Source organism: Anthonomus grandis, chromosome 1 (genome assembly GCF_022605725.1).
Source record: "Anthonomus grandis grandis chromosome 1, icAntGran1.3, whole genome shotgun sequence".
Lineage (NCBI taxonomy): Eukaryota > Metazoa > Arthropoda > Insecta > Coleoptera > Curculionidae > Anthonomus > Anthonomus grandis.
The window spans coordinates 52,804,550-52,829,402 of record NC_065546.1 but is presented as its reverse complement, the minus strand read 5'-3'; the positions used below and the strand labels follow the sequence as shown (position 1 = coordinate 52,829,402).

General features: G+C 31.3%; 1 protein-coding gene across 8 annotated transcripts in view; it reads right to left on the bottom strand.

Annotated features, from left to right (window-relative positions):
* LOC126733620 (disks large 1 tumor suppressor protein) overlaps positions 1–24,853 on the bottom strand; it is an 825,690-nt gene that overhangs the window by 325,913 nt on the left and 474,924 nt on the right. For 7 of the 8 annotated variants that reach the window (XM_050437042.1, XM_050437028.1, XM_050437022.1 and 4 more), the window contains one exon: positions 14,017–14,155. In XM_050437042.1, coding sequence (XP_050292999.1) covers positions 14,017–14,155 — 139 coding nt within the window. The remainder of the gene's footprint in view (positions 1–14,016; positions 14,156–24,853) is intronic. The other variant, XM_050437015.1, reaches the window with a different exon arrangement.

Sequence of the window (24,853 nt, the reverse complement as noted above, 5' to 3'; positions counted from 1 at the left end):
TATTTTGTTTGTGACAAATTATAATTTTAGTAATGCCAACTAATAATCTTCGTTGAAGTCTAGTGCAAATTGCGAGCCAAGCAAAATGTCTTTAAGCATTTGTAAATATTTTGTGCACTTCATGATGAACAGATTTAAGTCCACAAATTCGTGAGCGTCTTTCCTTCATATCATGCAGGGCACAAAATGTATGCACACGTTTGAAGACATTTTGCTTGCTTCGTTTAGACTCGTCTTATCCAAAATACTAGATTTTTTCAATCATATCATAACAAAAAGTATTTATTGTTATACAAAAAAAAATAGATGAAAAAGTACTAGACTAAGATGATTATTAAAAAAACATTTATTCGAAAATTAAATACAAAAATGCCCTTTTAACTAAAAATTAATAAAAAAAACATTTACAAAGAAAAAAACAATATTTCACCTACCTAACTTAAATATAAATAAAATCCTATTCATCTAAAAAGTAACTAAAAACATAGGTAACACCTCACTCTTGCCTCCTCCTCTCTGTTGAGATGCCAATAGCCAGTCACCCTACATAAACACTATTTAAAAATGAAAAGCAATAAAAGTAATGCTATATTTGAAAAATCATAGGTACTTACCTTCAAACGCATCTAAATAAGTTTCTAGGCACCAACTTATTATCTGGACTTTGTAACTATTATTGTCCATTTACGTACAGGTGATTTCTTATATTCACTATAAACGAATATGCGCAGAATACGAGATCATATATAGGGTGACAAAAAACCGCACCAAATAGCATTAGAGACTAATGATGTAATGACCATGATGAGACTGAAAGTGATCCGACAAACTGAGGATTCGGTAAACTTCGGGGCCGAGGCACTACGTGCAATAAGTATTATTTCCTAAAATCTTGGGTCCGAAAGCTTACGAAGGATGAACTAACAAATATTAGTAGTTTGAACCAGGTTATCACAAATAAATTTGTAGTAAGATACGTTATTACAAAAAATAGTCGATTTTGGAGCTGATAAAGTTAGTTGCAGTAGCTTGCAAGGTCCAACTAATTTAAAATACCTGGAATAATAGAGACACAAAAATTAAAGCGACAAATTTAATAAGTAATAGCAACTAAAAAATGTCAACTAACATGTTTAGCTAACCTGTTTTTCTCAGTGTAGTTAACGGAATAGCAACAACTAAATATATCTGTAATAATCAGCTCTCAGAAAATGCTTTCTTCACAAAAACTAAGAAATACAATTTTAAGAATATGAAACAAAAATTGAGATAATTTGTTATCGTTGTTCCCAAAGCGTGCTTTAAATTTAGTCAGTATGTTGACGAAATCTCGAATTCCGAAAAAGTTGAAGAAATTATTCCTTCTGAGTGTAAACTTCTTATGTCAGTGAGTATATTTCTACACAGTTTGAGTGCAAAGTTCACATATATACCCACATATTTTCGACAAAAAAAGTTCTCTCTCTTGAAAAGACTCGATTTTACTAAGGGACTTTTACATTTTAAAAATTTTCAACAGGTCATACCAAGAAATCCAGTCCCTAAAAGGCCTTTAAAAAAGTTAATTACATATTTTTTTAGGCCAACATTGACCCAGATAAGCAAACTTATCTTAGTACAAAGTTATGCCCTCGGCGATGAAACTTAAAAAAAAAACTACTTAAAGATTATCACTTCAGTGCCGTCGAGTGATCAAAGTAAGCAACTTAAATTTACTTGACTAGGCTTACTAAGAAATATTTAATGAGCTTTTTTAAAGTTACCCTGTATAAGCTAAATTTATGTAATTCTTCTTTGGGTACAAATAACTTTGGCAATAAGTAAATATCCAAATTTCATAAAATAAAAGGCTAGTATATATTAATTATTCTGGGTGTTTAATATACGAATCATATTAATGTTATTGGATACACAAAAATAAATAACACATATTCCGTCATGCAACCATCAGCAGTTCGGACTCGTCAGCCGAAATATGGTATTTTCCCGCAATAGTGTTTGTGTGGAGTAATCAAAAAATCATGAAATTTGAATATACAGTTTTTTTTAGTTAAAGCCAAATTTGTTTGGATCGCTAAAAAAGTAACATGTTTATATTTTCGTTGATCTTTATTCATTTTTATAAAAATAATATTGCAAAAAATGATCGCTTAAAGTAAAAACATACTTATTTTATTTGCAAAATATTAATTAAATAATGATTATATGATATCATATGATACAGACATCTTAAGATTGTCAATTTTTTCTTAACTACTGTTTATTCCTCTTGACTTTGATACAGGAGAAAATTAAAAAGAATATTTAAATAATTTGATTCTATTTTCAAAAGCGCTAATCTAGTTATAAATCTAGTTAAACGATAGTAAATGGTAAAAACAAAGAGCTTATTCAATGGTCCTTAAACATTTGGGATTGCATTTAGATATTGATTTGCATTCAAAACTACATGTTGAAACAAAGAATTTAATCCATCTCAAAACTTTTTATTTAATTTATTGATTAGTCACAAACATATAAACTGTAAAATTGCGCAAAGTTTAATAATAAAAATCAAGTAAGTAAATCGTTTACTGTGTGCCAATTTTAAAGCACAATTAATGGACGATTGTGTTTTTTTTACTAACTTAGCAAAATGACATTTTATTTTGTTTTTCATAAAGCTTTTTTTTCTACAGAATATTAGTAAATAAGTGTGATAAACTTTAGGGGGTAACTGTGCATGAAAAAATAGTGACAGCTTTTTATACTGATATAAAATGATTTGTTTTCCAAAATACGAGGTATTCAAAATTTTCTACTTATTGCTTTGCAATCGATAGAACTAGTACGGGGAATGGTCTAATTTGTTCAAAGAAAAAAATGTTACATAACTAAATTATTTAACATTACTTCTTTTTTTTAATATCTCGTTTAAGTTATTATAAAAAATATCTGCTGCTTTTTCTTCATATAAGGGTAATTTTCATATAAAAACTAAAATATCCAAACGGGCATCTATATTTTCAATTTTCAGGCGGATAATTACCACTCAAAACCTAACAAATTTTATTCAATCTTAGAACAAGCAAGCAGTTTTAATACATCGGTAAATGAAGCATTTGAGGACATACGTTTATATGGCAAACATTTTGTAATTATTATTTAGGTAAATCATGATTTTTTATGCAGCTAACACCCTCTGAAATTGGTCGCATTTTTATATATTGAACTGTATATATGGATTTTAGTATACAAAATGACAAAACAATATTTTAATTAATATTCTAACATTCTATATTTTAACAAAAAAATAGCTATTAAAATAAAATACCAAATTAATTTATTATAAGTAAAAAAGCAATCTAAAAGGCAGGAAACTATTATAAACTTTGTATTAAGTCATTTTTAGTCAGCGCAAGAAAAAAATTGGACGTTAGTAGGGAAATTTTCATATCAAATAAGTTGAAAGGTGGGTTAGTTAAGAAATCTTCTGTGGGTAGAAACGTAAGGTCTTTGAATATTCAGGCAATGAGGGTTATTAAACATCTCTTTGATTACGTAAATATATTCTATAAAATCGAGTCGAACGTCACCTTTAAAGTTACTTTACTTACCGATTTTAAAACCGTATCTTGACATAAAACAATTAGTTATATAATGTATTTAATCTTACTTTGTTTTTCTCTTAAAATGTTGTTTTTGTAATATGCGCACCAATTTTTGCCGTTGTGTCTTACTCTCATGACAGATTTAGTACTATGAAGTTGATAGTTATTTTTGTCAGTTTTCGCTTTATAACAGAGACTTAGAAATAGAAGTCTAAAGGTCTCCTTTAGGTTAACCTTAGACCTCCTGGTAATAAACTTGGATTGTAACTTGTAACTAGTATAAGTATTAGTCTAAGGTTTAATCTCTATTTTAAGGATGTTTATTCGATTCTTAAGTAACGGATTTATCTTTTACCTTTAGTGTTCATTGTTCAGTTATCACTAGAAATCCATAGGAAATAAAAACTCTACCAATAAACATTAAATTATTCTACTCAAATATAATATTCTAATTATTTCTCTTAAAATAGTTTTTAAAAAATTATAATAAAAATAATAGTAATAATAATAATAAGCTATAATTCCGTCATTCACAGTAAAATCAATTAAATATATAAATGTACAAGTATGAATGCATGAACTGTATTAGATCCATGTAACTAAACTACAAAAGAATTGCTATATAATAAAAAAAGTAGTGAGTTTGAGAAAATAAATAATAAAGAATCAACACTAAATTAGGATAAGAATCAAGAATTAATATCATTAATTAATCATTAAGTGTCAGATATTGGGAAAAATATCAGTGTTAAGGATCAGATTAAAAATGTGGAGCAGAGGGTCTGTAAATGCAACAGAGCAATCCTTAGTTAAAAAACTAGGAATTAGATCTGGGCCAGAGGTCATTTTGCTTTTGAGACACTTGCTCGCCGTTATAATGTCGGTAGCCGCGAGCGCGACGACCTCTATGCAAGTTAAGGGAGGTTCAGAGACGACAGGATGATCGCTGGGAAGTGAGTTCGTATATACAATCCTGAAATAATCTCCAAAAGCGGACTTAATGCTGTCAGGCGTATTGTATGATTGGTTAGAAAGCTTCATTGAGCCGGGGATTTGAGACTGATTACGTTTGTTTCGAATAAAAGACTCTCGGATCGGAGGTTATTTTGTTCTCAATACTATGGATGTACGTTTTGTAGACTTGTGCAGTTAGAGCCTTAATTGTCTTGCGCAAAGATCTGAATATCTCTAGATGATGATTAGACTTAGAAATCTTAAATCACAAAATGCTCTTTCCTTTTTATATATATTACGAATTATGTCCCCTGAAAACCAGGGAGGGAAACGTCTTTCACGTTTTACCTTAAAGGGTACCGCTCTAGCGAAAGTGTTGTTCAGTATATTATAAAAAACATCACATGCAGAGGAGACGTCCTGCTGCACCGTGACAGGCGACCAATCAGTATCTAGCAGCAGCTGATACAAAAGCGGAAAGTTAGCCTTTCTAAAATTAAATTCCTTTATTTCAGCTTTATTAAGGGGTAGGTTATTAAGAGAGGTAAGGCCTGCATGGAATTTAAATGACAGAGAAGAATGGTAGGTGTCCTCCGGGACAAGAGATGCACCGCTGTTAAGTACAGAGATATCGAAGCTTGCAAAGATTAAATCCAAACAGCGAAGATTGTTATTTACCACGTTATTGAATTGCTTATAGTTCAGGAAATCAAAAAAATTACTTAGAAGTTGACGTTTACTATTGGGAGATACTGAGTATTCAATATAAGTGGGGACATTAAAGTCTTCCAGGATAATCACTTGTTCAGAATAGATTATATTAACCATGGAAAAGGCTTCAAGAAAGCGTTCTAATTGCACGGAGTCGATGGAAGGAGAAACGTACAATACAAAAATATACAGTATGAAATGATTAAATTTAACTCTACATCCTACCAGATCAATTTCCGGTATTTCTTGGCTGATCGCAGAGAGGTCGAGGGCTTCCGAGGAGAGGTGCTTCAGAATCCCCAGTAGAACACCACCACCCCTTGAAGCAGCAACAGGGTCAGTTCTTCTGTCAGAACGGTACATTACGTATGAGTTAGGAAGGATTTCACCATCAAGTATATCATTTTGGAGCCAAGTTTCTGTGATGGAGATAATATCATAGCCAGAAGTAGACGCAGCACTAAAGAAGGTATTGGTCTTAAGCGCAGGCCGCGGGTATTCTGGTAATAGCAAGAAACTAGATTTTTTAAGAAGTGGGAGGAGGAGGAGGTGAATGTCCTTTTGGTTTTTTGCCGCTATTAAGGAAATACCATTGCTATACTTGATAAAGAGGTAATCTTCACCACGGTCCCTGGGCAGCCTTAGTTCTTCCTTGACTTTATTTAGGTGTTCCAACTGAGCTGGGGTAAGATCAGACTCAATGTATATCTTTCTTCCTAAGAACTTACTCCTGCTCTTCAGTAGGAATCCGACATCCCCATGGTTCACCAGTGTGATTTTAACTCGTCTGCAGCCATTACAGTTGGGTTTTCCAAATCTAGACGCCTTGAATAAAGGAATATTACGGCCACACACATCGTTCAGCAGATTATAATATGTCTATATTACATGATGGGTTCATCAATTTAGAGTGGATTAAAATTGCTTCCATCTGGTTCACGAGAGTGGTATGGGTAAACTTAACCTATATATAAATACAAGTTATGGAGAAATAAGGTTAAATTTACCAAATATCCCCCTGGTTTCCACGCCCTTGGCTAAAATAATTTTTATTTAATAGGTTGAAAAGGATATATGTACTAACAATAATTTATGTCTTAAAATTGGTTGCTGTAGCTAAAGTAGTTCCGAAGCTATAAAACGAAAACCATAGTTTTTTAAACGTTATCTTCAAAGAGATCTAGAGATCTCCCTGAGGAAGCATGTTCATATGAACTTTTTTTTTACGTTTTTTATTTACGATCAATGGAACACTCTGTATATAGAAAAAAGTTAATTGTTAAAATTAATTAAACTCCTTCGCTAATGACTAAAGAACAAAAGTATTCTTTAAAACTTAAGTAAGTACCCTTAAAAGCTTTAAAAACCTGTCTTAGTAAATGTAATTGTACTAAATAAGCAATAAATTTACATCTAAATTCAAATCCTTAAATCAGCATACTTATTTTCATTACAAAACAGGATTTTACATTGAATTTTACGATTGGCAGTTAAAAGTTTTAGATTCACGTACTTTCTTAATGAAACCGGTTTCATTAAACTTTTACCATCTTAGAACTTGATTCCCAATGGGGCCAAAGAAACGGAAAGAATTGAAAATAAAGTGAGGAATATAGTGGGAAGATAAACATTTTAAAAGTTTGGTCAAATTGATGTAATTATTTAGTTTATTGATTTAACAATGATGTTTTCGAAATCAACTCCGCTTCTTTAGAATTTTAGATAATAATTAACCGAGTAGAACTAACAGAACCCTTTATTGCATTCAGAACCTAAACCTAAAAAAAATACTTACATACTTTACAAATTTTAGTAAAATTGATGTATCTGTATATAAAATTGGTGTTTCCTACTTACGGTACGACATTTGCAATTTGGTGAATCATTTAGCGAATTTGTCTATAAATTTTCTATAAACTCCCTATTTTTTAATTTATATTCATGCTCCTATCATACCACTTTCAATGTTTGCTGAGATAAGACAGAAAAATAGAGACTAAGAGAGCTGAATAATCAAAACGTTCGTATTTTTAATTTTATGTAGACATGACCGCCAATTAGGTTTTTTTTTAATATTACAACTCCAATTCGAATTTTCGTTGGTCTATCATAGTATTATGATAGACCAACAAATATGTACATACTATTAAGGTGATATATGTTATACTTTAATAAGTTCTTTTTATTTTCAAAGAGTTTATTTTATATTGCAGAATTTGTAATTAGTTTTTAAAATTTTCCTTAGAAAGCAGATACAAGTACATATAAAACAAAAACACTACATCCTCAATTAAATAATAAGAGAAAATAAACTGATTAATAAAATTATGAGATTTCTTATTAAATAAAATTTGATTTTCCCGCCATAATTCAGCTACCAAACTACCAAAAAAATCTTTCAGTTTCTTCTTTCAATGTCTAGCTAAATTTAAATACGTAATACACGTCTTTAAAATATAATTGGGTACAGCGAGAGCAACTAGAATTAAAACTTAATGAAAAAAGAGCACTTTCAGTTTATTTAAGTTCAGTGAATGTACATGTTTCGCAGCGAAACCTTTTAAAGGGCTTTAAGTATTTAGAATATGCGAAATTAGATTTACTCTCTCCTTATTGCCACTTTAAATTTTAAAAAATGGTTTTACATTTTAAAAAAGGGTACGCAATATGTATATAACATTTTTAATAAAACTAGAGATAAACCAAAACTTTTAAAAGTTTTATCAGGGGTTATCAAATTTTTATTTCGTTCCGGAATATTTTATGCATTTCTTGAATATTATTTTAGTTTAAGCATCTCAGTTTTTTTTTTAAATATTGATATTTAAACCTTACATACAAACGACAAGGTAAAGCCTTTTAATAGATATTAAGATTGACGTTAATTAGCCAGTGCGGCAGTCACGGTATGAATCGTAACTAAATACTTAATCGGAGACCCAATAAGCTCAAAAACTATAGTATAAAAGGATATATATACAGGATGTTATTTAATAAGTGTCCGATATTTCACTATATGTGTGGTCTAAATTGCTTGGTTTCCAAGCTGGAGGGTGTTAAACACTCTTTTTTTTCTGCATAATTTCCTAAATAATCTTCACCACGTCCCGGAAGCATATTTGTAAACACGCGACGCGTTATCCCTTCGGAAACCTTTGGCATTGCCCAAAAATCATTTTTAAATAGGAGACGTATCCGCCTAATACGTCTGCTATATACAATCAGGGCTATAGTAGAAATATTGCAAGTAGCATTTTGATTGTTGGTACATCGTATGTCTTTCGAGGTGAACAAAATGCGGGAATTACCAGAAAATTATGAATATAAAAAAACTAAAGAAATTAATATGTTCCTTTCCAAACTAGCAAATAAAGAAGATGTAGAGGTAATAAGATATTTCTATCTATATTACGAACACGACTAAAAAAACTGTAACATAACTTACATAACCTCATTGTTTGTATATTTTTATTATTGGTTTATTTTTATGGAAAAAAAAACCTAACATAAGGGAATGCTGTGAGGGATTTTATGATTTTAAAGAGAAAAGTTAATAAATATCGACTTAGAACATTGAATACTTTAGAATAAACTTAGGCTGCTTTTGTTTGAGATCAGCATACACAGGGGGTAAATAATTTTGTTGATGCTTTATCATATCAATGACCTATGTCATTTTCATTCAATAAGTAGTAGATATTATATATTTTGAGCCAAAATGAACAATTTGAAAAGACTACCAATTTTCTTTATTTTAGATATTGCTTGTTTAAAGTATTTTTCGACAGATTTATAAAACACCACTCGTTTTTTTAAGACTCGATTGTAATTGTGGCATTTTTGTAAAACATGAATGGAATGACCCTTTCATGCTGTTTTAAAATAACAAATACATTTTTTTAGAATTTAATATACATATAAGATCTTGAATTGAATGCTAAAGGTTCAATTATAAAAACAATAATTATTAAAACTGTGTGGATATTAAACCTCTGAGATATGTATGTACATATCTTTCTAAACAAATAGAAAAAACTCACTTTATTGCATAAAAGGTATACCGGGTGTTTCACCGAGGACAGCATCGATCGATTATGAGAAAACTAACCAAACGAAAATTTTGAAAATTTGACAGCTGTCACATTTCCGGTTATACCGGAAGTAAATGTTTAGTCTGCCACGTTGCCAAATTTTCCAAATTTTCTTAAGGATAGTTTTCCCATAATCGATCAATGCAGTTCCCGATGAAACATTCTATATACATATGTAGGTAGTACTGAAAATTAATTTAACTAACAAAAAATAACAACTTTTGTCCGTCGGTCTTATGTTCTCAACGTGACTAATTGATAAAAAAATACTAAAAATTAAAATTAGATTCGGTGGCAACTTATATGTTTTTCTTTTTTGATTTTTTGAAGTAATTCAAACTTTTTCCTTATAGAGATGGGTATCTAACCTTGAAACAGTAACTAGAGAAACCTGGACAATCGAGAAAACAATTAAAGTTCCGACCACAGCACCAAGAAATATTTTTAAACGCATTTATAAATGCCATTTGAATACAGCTACCAAAGTTAAATCGACTGGCACAAAACAAAAAAAAAATCAAAAAATATTAATTGCCCAGCGAAACTTTTCATAACTATAAAGAAATTTTCTAAAATATCTAAATCAGTGAAAACATCTTTGACTTCAGAAGAATGGCCTTGTTTGATAGAATTTAGATCTACACATAGTCATAGGTTGAATGTTGTTGAAGCGCTTCGTGAGAGACGTTTAGGATTAGAGGCCAAACAAAAGATATTCGATCTTTTTAATAGGGGTCATTCTGCAGCCACAGCTTACCATACTTATTGTATGGATAAAATGGAAGAACTGGGGGAAGAGTCTGATAACGTATTATACGACAGATACTATATACCAACAAAAACGGATGTATCTAATTTGTGGAAAAAGAAATTTAAAGAAGACTTTGGTGATCGTACTGGTTCTAATATGCTGCTTAAATTAGAGGACATATTGTCTTGGCATAAAGACAAAACTGGACTATGTAATAAAATAATAACCCTACAAGATAATTATGCTGTAGCTATTTGTACACCGCTTATGCAACGTGCGATAGAGATACCACAAACAAATGAGGTAATGTTTGTTGATGCATCCGGTAATTGCGATGTTTATGATCACAAAATATTTTTTTTTGTGATACAAAATGCGGCCGGAGGATTACCAGATGGATGCGTTTTAGCTAATTGTCAAAAAACGGACTTATTTTTATGTAGCAGTTAAAGGACTGCTTGACATAATGCTTATAAAAATTCGTCCGACAGTTATCTTGACAGATGACGATTTAGGTGAAAGGAAAGTACTAAAGAAACACTGGCCAGAAGCCAAACTACTATTGTGCATATTTCATGTAAAAAAAGCAGTTTGGAGATGGATTTTAATGGCAAAGAATGGGGTACCACGGGATTTAGCGCAACAGTATTATAAATTATTTAAGAACATTTTACACTCTAAAACAGAAAATGAGCTAAATGATGCAAAACATTTGTTTTTTTGAAAATTGCGGCCATGAAAATCCTAAGAAGTATATAAGTAACCTGCTGACTCGTCAAGAAACTTGGTGCTTGTTATATAGAAGAGAGTTAAAGTTAAGGGGAAGTGATACAAACAATTACACTGAGATCATGTTTAGGTTGTTAAAAGACATTCCTTTAGAGAGAGCCAAGGCATTTAACTTAACTCAATTAAGTGACTATATTATTACAAGTTTTGAAAATTATTACCGGCAGCGTATATTGGATTTGCTCTTTAATAGAGTTTCAAAAACGGTTGCTAGTAGGTATTTACCTAGAGTGACTGATGGTGCAATGGTTGTTGAGTCTATTAGCATAGATTCGTTGGAATTTTCAGTGACAAGCAAAAATAATATTAATGTAACTTATTTTGTAGATTTTCAAACATATATGTGTACATGCCCTATTGGTTTTAATGGTAAACATTGCAAACATCAGGGTGCCATTTTGGAAAAATACAAATTTTTAAGCGCAATAAATACACTGTCCTATGCTACTAAATTACAACTATATAAAGTCGCAACAGGAAAAGAAGCGAATAAAGATATTTTCTTACCTCTACAAAAAGAAAAAGATGAAATTGTGAGTATAGAAATTCGTAAGGAAGAACATAGTTTAAAAAGAGTCAGAACTATTGGAGTCTGATACAAGTATTGAAAAACGCAATATTTATTCGACCGAAATTGTGAAAACAAAGTGGACAGAGCACTATAATTTTATTATGAAACATATTGAGGAAGACCCTGAAAATTTCTGCTCAGCCATAGAAACATATTTGAGTAATATTAAAAAATTTGCTTCTTCCAAAACATCTTTTCTATCTGGTCTTCATACAGCCTTTAAATATAAAGGAATTGCAAGGAAAAGCAACGTAAAAGAAAACATCAATAAATGTTGCCGCAGGGGAAAAAATATTCCTGTACAACCAACATCGGTGGGACGTAGAAGAGTTTCATGTGGCAGCAAAAAGGCTAAGTCGGGGAAGTTACCAGCTGAAAACGGCAAAAAGCACCTCATTCATTGAAACTCTGCGTTAGGTAAAATATTGCACTAGGCGCAAATAAATGTAAAAAATAAATATACTTTTAGGTTATGTAAATGTTAAATTTTGAACAATATCTCATATATATTTTTATTACCTAATAAACTTATGTTATTACTTATATATTTTTTTGATTGTCATTAATTAAAATGCAAGAACCTTCTATTAAGAGTCCAGCAATAAGGACAATCGGAAGAAAGGGATGCAACATGATCAAATAGGAGTGTTGCATAGGACTATAAAAATAGATGGGTATATACGATAAAACTGGTAAAAGTAGGTGGAAAGAACATGGGTACAAATATTTCAAATATTCCAAAACTAAGAACATATTTTCCGAAGACTAGAGGCGTAGAATAAAATTTTGATATATAGAAAAAGCAAATGAAAATTAAGATTTTGTACGAAATATTCTTTTTTCAGATGAATCCTTTTTATAAAGCAAACACAAACCTGTTGTTTGATATTGATCTCGGGAAAATCCGGACAGAAGTTTAAATTCCGCTACTAAGTATCGTCAACAATTGAATGTGTGGGCTGGTATTTTCTGCGATCATACCATATATTACACGAATTTAGAAGGCTAATAAATTTAGAGAAGTTCAGAGAGAAAATTATTAAATGTTCCAATTCCATTGAAGTTCCATTTCATGAAAGTAAAAGACATCACGAATCTGAATCTCACAATTTGCCAGCCCGTAACACAGCCCCAACCTTATTCGGACACAGAATTGAAACGTAAAGTTTAACTTTGTTGTTTTTTGTTACAGTTACCCGGCAACACTTTGGCATGTCTTTATATAGCGGTTTTAATGTTGATATTAACCAGCTGTTTTTTATTGCCGACCTAATTAATTTATTGATAAATTACTTATTGAGTAAAAATATATCCAATAAAAGAATACTTACTATACTTAGAACTCTTTAAATTTTGAAAATTCCAATCTCAAACTTAGCCTTAAGATTAGCGAAGATAGAGTGCAGTGGCAACAGAAACATGGCTTACATTAAATTATAAATGACTAGCTGAATGCCCGCGGCGTTGCTCGCGTGAAAATAAAAGAAAAGTCGAAGAAGGCCTCCAATAATAGTAAATGCAACCCACAATACACAAAAATAAAATCCGAAGCCTCGCCTCATTGATAGTACATGCAACCCACAATTGCCACATCGTTTTTCTTGAGGTCAAGGTGCGCGATTAATATAATATAATTATTATAAAACCAAGACATAAGTTCGTATCCGGGGCCTACATTATAAAAAAACATTGATGCAGTTAATTTTTTTTTTTAAGTTGATGCCTGCGACTCGTTGGTGCGGGCAGTCCTCGTTCAAACTCCGAAGCCACGCCCCCTTACTTCCCAAGGTCACGGGTAACAATTTTCCCATTTTTTACCCCTTATCGGTGGAATTTCGAAAAATCCGTTCTTATCCGGTGCCTACATTATAAAAGAAACCCGTTGGCAAAATTTCACGTTTCTAGCTATTGTAGTTTGGGCTCTACGATGCTGAGTCAGTCAGTCAGGACAAACTCTTTTATATATATAGATTTAGAGTTTTTAACAAAAAGACATAGATTGTGATTTAAATTTGCAGGAGATGTAAACATACGTAATTGATAAACAAATATAGCACATTTCTTCAATAAAGTTATTAGGGCCAAATAAAAAATATAATTGCGTATCATCAGTATAAGTTACAATCTTGCAGTGTTTTAAGGGGGTTACTAATTGCGACGTATAGATAAAAAATAAAGAAATGAAACCAAAATCAAGCCCTGAGGAACCTCTAGATAAAATTTAGCTCTCCGGAACAATTACCTTTACCAGCGGAGTAATAATTTTATAATAATATTCGCATCTTATTTTTAAAATAAGAATTTGCACAACGATGATCTTCGGTTTTCCTGTATGTTTGTTTTATTAGAGTCGTCCTTTAACGAAGTTATAGCTCTGATGATGGCCTACGGCCGAAAGCGCTACGCAGATATTAATATATTTCTTACGCTGAATACGTGTTATTCTTCTACTTGACTTTTCTGATATTTAAAATAGAATATTATAAAATAAAATTGCTTTAAATATACATGAAAAGCATTAAATTTAAATAAATCAAAAAGGATTTTTAAAAAGTACTTACATCATTATGAGGATATACGGGTATTATCGGTCCATCGTTAGATTCCCACTTGTTTGCTATTCTTATTGTTTCAGCAGTTTTCTCTTGCACCGACTTATTTTCATCTAAGAGGGTGAGTTCATAGAATTCTTGGATATCTGCAAAAAAAATAACAAAATTAAAATAGTTCTTGAAATCTATTTTTTGTTTTAAATTTTTTAAGGCTGCATAAACATTATGCGCTTTCTATTATCTAATTTTGATTTTTTCTTTTTGAAAATTCTAAGCTCTTTATATGAACTTTAATAATAATTATATATAATACTTAAAATAAGTATTAAATATATAAATTTATATATGTCCTAATTTAACAAAAGACACAGTAAAAAAAGTTATAAATACAAATAGAACTGTTAAGTTGCTAATTTGTTAAATAGTAAACCAAATACTCGTATTTATTGTTTGCTGTTACTTGTATTTTGTACTTTTGTTCGTTGCCTTCAGAGTTGCTTGGAACAATTCCTAATTTTTTAAGTGTTTTATAAAAAATATATAGTTTTCGTTTTCACATCCAATGTATCTATTTCTCTTGATACTACATCTACTAAACTAAAGTTACATTTTACCTGAATATTGCATTACGTAACCTAAATTGATTTATTTCACAAAAAATGGAAGGTAAATACCGAATAATATATAGGATAAATTGCATAATATGTTTACATCTTTCTTTATATTATTTCTATCTAATATATTTTTGATTTTAAGATTAAAGTCATAATAAGCCAAAAATTTTCTTTTGTGCTTACCTCCTTTTAAGTAAATTGTGTAATTTTTTTTTGCTCATGAGAACCTGAGAGATTAGCAATAGCTTAGCTTAAGCGATTTTCTCGATAGCTCGATACGTCTTCTTTCTAGTGTGTCGCTCTTTAATATTTTTAAGCTTTCTACGCCGCAGTGATATGTAAGCGCACGCTAAGTATCAACAGTTTTTAGTTCTTCTATAAGTCTTAAGATGCCCCTTATAAAAGCTCAAGAATCTCTGACGAATTTCTCATTTACGGAAAATTTCATAAAGATGTTATCTTTGATAAATTGCCGCATATTCAGTGAATCTAATGTTGTCTCTATCCAAGGTTCGAATTCACCTCCAGTGCAGGTTCTAGTCGAATAGTTGTCGGCTTTCGTTATCCTGGTACAACCCTGTGGCTCAGTTATATTTTCAACTTTGTTACGTTTAGGCTGAATGTGTCGTAATAGAAAGCAATCTGGCTGTAATGCCTCAAATACTACTATACCAAATGCATTTTCATTACTAGGCAACACGAATAATGGAAAATGTATTGCGGTTAAACAAGAGTAACATGAACTGAAATTATAAATTGGTTATAGTTCGATCAAAAAAGCTTTAGGCATATAATAGTGGAGTTAATGTTATTTGCTTATTGAACAAGTGAATGTTCATAACTCTATTATTTTCGAGTTAAAAAAATACTCCCAACCTTTTGTTTTAGAAGATTTTGCTGTCAATTCGTTAAATAAAAGATAAATTTTATTTAATAATCTAAAAGTGTAAATTCGCTTTTTTTTAATAGCTATTTTGTGAAAAAATGCATTACCTTTACTTAAATGATCATCCTCATATATTCAAGACTAAAGAACTCCACAATAATTGTTCCTAGGACAGGCACCGTATACATTCTCGGAATCTATGTGGTCTACGATTTATGAAACTGAAAAAGACCGTTATACAAAGTTACACAGACAGTGTAATATGTCATGAATGTCAATTTGAAAATATTTCATGCTCGAGTGAAGTTTGCATCTGCTTGGTTCAAACTCTCAGACCTAACCTTGCAAAATGCTTTAAAGTGACACCATACATGTTTAGAGGTTTCTTCTCTTTTCTGTCAGAGCCTGCAAAGGTTAGTGATTATATTTAAGTTTGCAAGTGTTTATTCAATTTAAACAGACCGAATAGTTTAGTTTGCCTTTGTATAAATGTATAAAATCACCAATTTTAGCCATTTTAGAGTTTATTGGACATGGTTATACTCTTGAGGGTACTCATACAGTTTTTTGCCCTCCTGGAATGGACTTTATGGAGCTTGTAACGCCGCTTGGCTGCCTGAATGCATGGGAATATTTTTAACATCAATGTTTGTTTCTTGCATATGCATGGTACAGTGTTGAATAGATGCAACTTTTATCTCGAACCCTGTAGCATAAATCTGCAGAGTAGTTTGTGCCTCGTTAATGTATATTTCTTACTAGGTGTTTAATTTCTTTGGAGATCGGATTTGTGTAGCTGTTGCGACGCTGTAAAACTTTATTTAATGGGAACTAATTTTTCAACACCTTTTTAAAAATGGATTGAAAAGCTATTAGTAGAAGTCACGCGTTGATATCTGTATTCAGGTAGGTTCATCTTCCAGAAACACGGATGCTCTTTGTTTTTAATGTATACCACGCCCTTTGCGACAATCAGATAACTATCCGTTATACAATGCTAATATTTAAAAAAAAAATTAGCAATATTAGCAATTGCCATTTTTATTAGTATAGTGAATATAGCGATGTGCTCGGTATAACCATATAATATAACACATGACCATGACATAATACAGCAAAATATATGAATGTGATAAGAATGTAAAACATTAAACATGTTTAATATGCTTAAACTATTCTGCTTCTATTTAAGATTCATTGTTTATAATAATTAAGGAATCTACCTATTTTTTTCTAATAATTATAGCTGTGAAATCTAGTTTTCAGTAGTTGACCTGGCTTGAGATCTTCATTTTGACCAAAATTAAGATATTTTATTGTATATACCTTTCGAAATAATTATCGATCATGCTTGCTGTTTACATCATTAATTAGACACTTTTTCTAGCCTGTAACACCCACAAGTTCTTCTGTCAGTTTTATTTATAAATGATTATAAACCAATTTATAGCTAGAAATAAAATCGATAATGGATATAATAGAAAATTTAAGGGCTAATCCCGATACTTCCAATATATCTCAAATACCAAATTCTGAACCATATTATTTATCAGAGAAAGCCATTTTAATATATGACAGGATTCCGGATCGAAGATATCCTACGAAACCTCCTCCCAGTCCTACCGAATTGCTATCGGATTGCTACGTAACGATTTTACCTAAGCTCACTACTGAATTAAAAGATATAGAGCTACCATATGTACGTGAACTTGGCATAAGAGACTCAATAAACAAACTTGCTCCAGTATTTACTTGCAACGATTATAAAAATAATTTAGTACAGTTCTGGCTTCTCGATGTAATTGTAGACTGTATTTGGAAGTGTCAAGACGAATTTCGATTTAATACAACTCAACAAAAATGGGTTCTAGAATGGTTTTTGTTTATTTTAAATCTATTAAGTCAACCTACAATAACAAAAGCACGATTTTTCCATATTCTTAACGACGCAATCGTTATTGGACAAGATTATATTGAATCTGGAGGGCATGTTGATCCAATACCAAGAAATCTTTTTACTATTAACGTGGAGAGTGAAGTTCAAGAAGATGAATGTAGCGTATTAAGTTTGCATTCGTCGTCATTTTTGGATACTGTAACTTCGAAGCCTGTATTAAAATTTAAAAATTCTAGGCAACACATTGTTGTAAAAACAGCCTCGAAATGTAAGGTAAGTCTTGTACCTCCTTCAAATTCTTGTTAGTTACAGATCTATTTGTTGGTATGCTAGTATTGTTAAAAGTATCTTCATTTTCAAGTTGTTCTCTTCAAGGAGAACAGACGAGCATTAACACGAATTTCAAGATCCAATGTATTTACAAGAACAAAGTTAATACCTGTTTATACTCCCTAGCTTTAAGAGATTCAAGAAGACTATAGACAGAAGTTGCAACTCCATATGTCGTCTGAAATGAACTGATAAAGCCAATTTCATTGGCAGGGAAGGTGGGACGTTTCGAAGTACAATGCACGAGGTACTGCCGCTTTAAAACATCTTGTCCAGAACGCTAAAAATCATTTTCTTGTTCTATATACTTTGACTGTTCTACTTTGATGATGAATTTGGCATCGTTCATTATTACGAAGTTATTTCTCCTGTTTATATTCTTCTTGCTTCGCTCTAACATAATTTTTTATTATAACACAATCGCGTACGTTTTTTTGAATCTCACTAGTGTAAATCCATATAGCGGAGTAATTTTAACCTTATTCAAAATGTTAGTTATAATTAAAGAAGAACAAAATGAAGTGGTAACTTTGCCACCAAGTACATAGTCATAATATAAGAAGAAAACAAAGGTCTTAGGTAGCAACATGGAAAAATTAACGGAAAATTATAAGTACAAAACTTTATGTCATACTATTAAAAGTTTAAAATGGATTTGAATACATTGAGGAAAACCAAAAGGAGATTTAATAGGCATTTGTTCAGTGTGGATGGAGTTGACTAGTTAAGGTGTTATTACAGTTTTCCACAAAAATCTATCTGCTGGTATAAAAAGGTTTATTTTATTAATTATAAAAAATGACAGCGGTACAAGATTTGCTAGTTTTCGGAAAATAACGTAAGAAGTTTAAATTTAAGAATTGATTAAACATTAAGGAGTACCGTTTGCGTGCAATCCATTCTTGCTTTTGTTTGGTTTTCTAAATCTATATATTGAATGTGGATTTACTACGAGAAAATAATTTGCAAAATATATTTTGGCATATTTTTCTTTATATTCGCGTTAAGAGTAAAAATATGGCCTCATTTGATATAATTTTTTTTAAATGATCGTCAAAATTAGTCAGAAATAAACAGAGTGAAAATTAGCGCAAATTTGATTTGCCAAATATTGACTGATGATTGCAAGATTTCTAATGCAAGATTAAAATTATAACTAATTTATTTTAAAAAACAAACTTTTCCTTAAAATATTAGGGTTTTCTACAATAACTCAAACTAATTCACAACGAATATAAATTCATTTTAATTATTATTGCTTATTTTTGTAACAAAAAAAAAACAATATACAGTAAAAGTCGCGAATAGCGACGTCGCTTATAAAAACAAGTCACTTATTACTATGAAATCTGGGAAGTTTGGTTGGGTTTATATGTAACGCAAGCCTAAAAAAGTTTGCCTATAACGACGCCGGTTATAGCGACCAAGTCGCTTTTAGCGTCCTTATGTAAAAGATTTTTCATGTGGAAGGCCGGATATAAAGACCGAACGTGTGAAATTCACATAGCAATCATTTGTAACCAATAACTACAAGTTATTCTTGGGGGAATTACCGGAACCGGAGGCCGGGAAAATACCTGTTTGTCGATCTCATAAGAGCTTTTCTTTGATTATGTACTTTTTATTTAGTGCCGGGATTTTGTGCATATGTATAGACGTAGCGTATTACGTAGAATTAAAATGAATTAAAAAAAAGGAAAATTTTGTCCATTGAGGGAAAAGACTTGATAATTTGCAGACTTGAGGAAAGTGAATCCAATATTACTATTGCAAGCGAGTTAGACTTATCGCATTCAAGTGTTTGTACAATTTGGAAGAACCGGGATGCAATAAAAAATGCATTTAATAAGAACTTGCTTCCAAAGAAGAAACTTAGGTTATCCAATCATGCAGATATAGATAAAGCATTATTTTACTGGTTTAAAGTTGAAAGAAGTAGAGGATCGCCAATTAGTGGTCCTATACTACAGGCAAAAGCAGAACATTTCGGCAGGGTACTAACTAAAGGACCGGAATACACCTGCACAGAAAGTTGGATAAAACGTTTTCGAAAATGGCATAATATTTTTTATGGAAAAATAAGTGGTGAATCTGCTAGTGTACCTCCTGGAGTGATAGAAAACTGGTTTAAAACTGTATGGTCTGAAATAGGAAAAGGGTATACAAGTGACCAGATTTTTAACGCAGATGAGACAAGTCTATTTTACAAAATGCTTCCAGACATGACACTGAAATTTGAAGGCGAAAAGTGTAAGGGAAGAAAAATGTCCAAAGAGAGAATTAATTGATTACTAAGTTGATTGTTATGGGAAAATCAAAAAAAAAACGATGTTTTAAAAATGTTAAGACATTACCTGTGACCCTAAACAGTTTTGTACTATACAATAATGCGAGTGACGAAAAAAAGATAACAGATTTTTTACTAAAATAACTACATAATTTTCTTTATATGTACATACATACAAACGTATTTTATGTACTATGTAGGTTTACCTTACGTTACCTGTATCAGTGTAAATTTAATTTTTTTTATATATTATATTTTCATTTTTGGTTCTTTGCTTTGTATGTATCTATGTATTTTCACTGTACGTTTATATTATTTATTAGTGAAAATATAGGTATACTTTAGTTAACATCTCATTTTCAGCTGAATGGATATTGCTTATTGAATAAAAAATAATTTTAGCCATTATTCTATTTAAAACATATATATATATATTATTTAACAAAATAAAATTGAAGCTACAGTGCCTTTGGCTTCAGCAATTTATGAATTGATATATATTATTTAAATGACTGGAAGAGAATTCTAAAAATACTACATTTGAATATTTGATAGTAATTAAAAGAAATATATATATGGCAAAATAATTAAACCGAAAAATATAAAAACAAACAAAAAAAATTTATAGAAACATAGAAAAATAGCCTTCTGTATTTCAATAATGAAAACTGAATAAAAGGCAGCATAGCTTATCGCCTCAAATAGAAAATATCTTATTTTCATATTTTTGTGGAATATTAATTTAATAAACACGACTTTCTATTCTTCCCTATTTATATTTATTTGTTCCAAAGCGTATTAAAATTATAAAAGAAAAAATAAGGAATACTTGGTGAAACTCGATAGTTGATTTACATTTGCTGAAATACCAACAATAAGTACAATGATAAAAACAAATACGACCATAACAATTATCCAGTTCCAATAAAATCTAGATTTTTTAAAACTTTTTTATTCGCTTACATTTACTGTAATTATAGTAACATGATTCTATGTAATTTTCTTTCCGCGATCCATCTCCAAATCCTTTCGCTGCTTTTAGCAATTTAATGTAGTAAAGGTCTATCTTTAAAACTCTCCAACATTAACCAATATTTTAAGTTTTTTTATAGGAAGCAATACTTATAAACACACTTAACCTGAAGTTTTTGCTGTGTAAAAAGGAAGACAGAAAATTTTAAATTGTGGACACTGCAAAACACTTATCTTAACCTGCTTGAACAGCAGAATTACCCTTAAAGCTATTGCAGCCAGAAAGGTGAGTACAAGGCTGGCGAAGGAGAGCTACAAGCTCACTTAACTAAAGAGTCCACTGTTCAGCAAAATATTCCAGTGATGAACTAAGGCACTTAGCATGAGATTAAGGTACACATAGTTGGAACTTCTAAATGTCTCTCCAGATACTAGTTGAATACAAAATCCCGTAAGTGACATGTCTTTTATTAATTGGTGATTGGAACAAGACGTCATCTCAACACCTTAGATATTGAAGACAGCCCGGAGTGCCTGCTCTTAGTATCGAGAGGAGGAAGAAGCTGCAGGTAATGTCCTCGAGGAATGCCTAGCATTCACATTTATTTCAATGGGCGATATAACAGTTCTCTTAAGGACTTATTAGATCACAACCCCTCATTGGCTTCTTCTCAATGGGACATGACAGAAGACCTCTATACTTAATAGACCCATTGGCTGCATACTGTCCACCCAATTCAAATTGAAATTTTCTAGAGAAGGTATAAACAGAATTTCCTATATCTAAAATGGAACCAAACAGAAATAGTACTTATACTGTCATGTACGCAGAAATTTTGGGAATAAACACCAATATACGATTAGTGAGAAGAAGGTTGGGGTCGATGAGTTTAAAATTGTAATCGAAAGATGAAATTCTGCATTGTCTGTTTTTTATAATATAATTAATAAGCTAAGCAAGATTGAAAAAATTTAAATGAAAACAGTGTTGTGCTTTTAGTAATCAATAACTGACAAGGAAGTTTTTATTTATTGTAATAATAATAAAATACTATGCGTAATTAATGTATAGACTTGCGTTATTAATGTATAAGCTTACAGTGGTGTTGTAGGTCTGAGTAAAAAAATAACCTCCACGTGGTTCCTAACCTCCAAGTTGTCCTCCACTCATTTGTTATTCTTTAAACAACTTTCCTACTAGTTTTGGACATAGGACAAAGAGAGCAGACTCCAATAAATAAAGAATGAAGCAAAAAATCCGCGGTGTAGCGATACCAGCGCCACAGACGGGAGAGATAATTTTATAACGATCGTCAAAGATCCATGGGACTCAGATCGGTTTATATGCCCAAAAGGGGGTAAAAAGTCCACTTTCTCACTTTCTACCGCATCTCACCTCCCAAGAACACTCTGCATCATTATGAAATTGTACTTTTTTTAAGTATTTATGAACTTTCCAGACGGGATAGGTCATTTCATAGCGATCGTCAAAGATCCATGGGACTCAGAGCGGTTTATATGTCCAAAATGGGGTAAAAAGTCCACTTTTTCACTTTCTACCGCATCTCACCTCTCAAGAACACTCTGGAATATTATGAAATTGTATTTTTCGTAAGTATTTATGAACTTTACAGATGGAAAAGATAATTTCAAATCGATCGTCAAAGATTCATGGGACTCAGATCGGTTTATATGCCCAAAAGGGGGTAAAAAGTCCACTTTTTCACTTTCTACCTCATCTCACCTCCCAAGAACACTCTGCATCATTATGAAATTGTACTTTTTTTAAGTATTTATGAAATTTACAGACGGGAAAGATAATTTCAAAGCAATCGTCCAAGATCCTTGGGACTCAGATCGGTTTATATGTCCAAAAGGGGGTAAAAATTCCACTTTTTTACTTTCTACCGCATCTCACCTCTCAAGAACACTCTGCATCATTATGAAATTGTAAATTTTTTAAGTATTTATGAAATTTACAGACGGGAAAGATAATTTCAAAGCAATCGTCAAAGATCCTTGGGACTCAGATCGGTTTATATGTCCAAAAGGGGGTAAAAATTCCACTTTTTCACTTTCTACCGCATCTCACCTCTCAAGAACACTCTGCATCATTATGAAATTGTAGTTTTTTAAATATTTATGAACTTTACAGATGGGAGAGATAATTTCAAATCGATTGTCAAACATTTATGGGACTCAGATCGGTTTATATGCTCAAAAGGGGGAAAAAAGTCCACTTTTTTACTTTCTACCGCATCTCACCTCTCAAGAACACTCTGGATTATTATAAAATTGTACTTTCCGTAAGTATTTATGAACTTTACAGACGTGAGAGCTCATTTCATAGCGATCGTCTTAAAAATCCATGGAACTCAGATCGCTTTAAATGCCGAAAAAGTCCACTTTTTGACTTTTTACCGCATCTCACCTCTCAAGAACACTCTGGATTATTATGAAATTGTACTTTCCTTAAGTATTTATGAACTTTACAGACGGGAAAGATAATTTCAAAGCGATTGTCAAAGATTTATGGGATCGGTTTATATGCCCAAAAGGGGATAAAAGGTCCACTTTTTCATTTTCTACCGTATGTCAGCTCTCAAGAACACTCTGGAAAAATCTTACTAAAATTAATGCGGTCAATCGACATCCTGCTAAGTATGTTTAGAGATGGAAGAACAGATGAGAGAAACAAACATATTCATCAATGATCAATGTATAGCAAATATTAAAATTATACCTATGAATGCTTAGGTATAATTTTAATATTTGCTATAAATTGCTATGCTCGAAAAAGAAATAAGTAGTGTTAAATAACAGAAACATAGCACAAAACCCCAACCGATAAAATTTGACTGTCGACACAACGGAGAATCTAAATACATAACTTTCGCATATGAGTTAGAATTATTCGTGATTACCTTGCGTTAACCTTTGCGAATTATTAGATATAACTTTTATAAAAGGGTTTAAAAAGAAATAAGAAATTAATTACAATATTTTATGACTTAATCTGAAATTTAGCAACGAATTGCAATGCTTAAAACTACATTAAAAGCCCCTTTTTCAAATTTAGCCCCTGTATCAAAATTGCTGTTTTTAAAATTATTTCTATTACAGGTTTTCAAATTGCCAATAAAAGATGAAACAGTAAATTGTCTTTCTTCATCTGAAGATCCCCCATCAGAGCAAGAGATCCACATACAAGAATCTTCTGATATCACTATTGAAGAAAAAGATTCTGAGTCTACTATAGAATTTTATCGACCAAACCTGTTAACGCCGCCACGATTTAAGTCGTTATCTGAGTTAAATAAGACTTCTTCGGGTGAAATTTCATTGGAGGATGATTCACAGAAAGAGGAGCAGTGCTCTCTTCGACCTGAAAAAGGAACTACAGAATGGTAATACAGTAGTAATAATAGTAATACTATTTCAATAAGTAAGAAGTAGAAATAATTTAAGAATTATTAGCTATTTGTTGTTCTACACACTCTTCTAAATACACCACCAAATTGACTTTTTTTAACATTCAATTTTAAAGCAAAATTCTGCACGTGCTTTGAATAAAAAATAAATTTATTGAAGCTTAAGAGATTAGAAATGCCCAACTTTCTCCCAGTCGCCCAAAGAGATTTACATCAACACCATAAGTCAGAGAAACTCTGAAGATGTCAGTTAAGGATTTAAAATTAAAAACTTTAACTGCTTATACAAAGGGTATCCCAAAAGTTTTCGCATTTTGGAATAAATTATATAACTTGCGTTTTTTGTTTTCCTGGAAACTTTGCAACTAGTCACTGCAAGCTTCTTTTACCTCTTATGTATAGATCGAGGTACAAAATACATATAAAT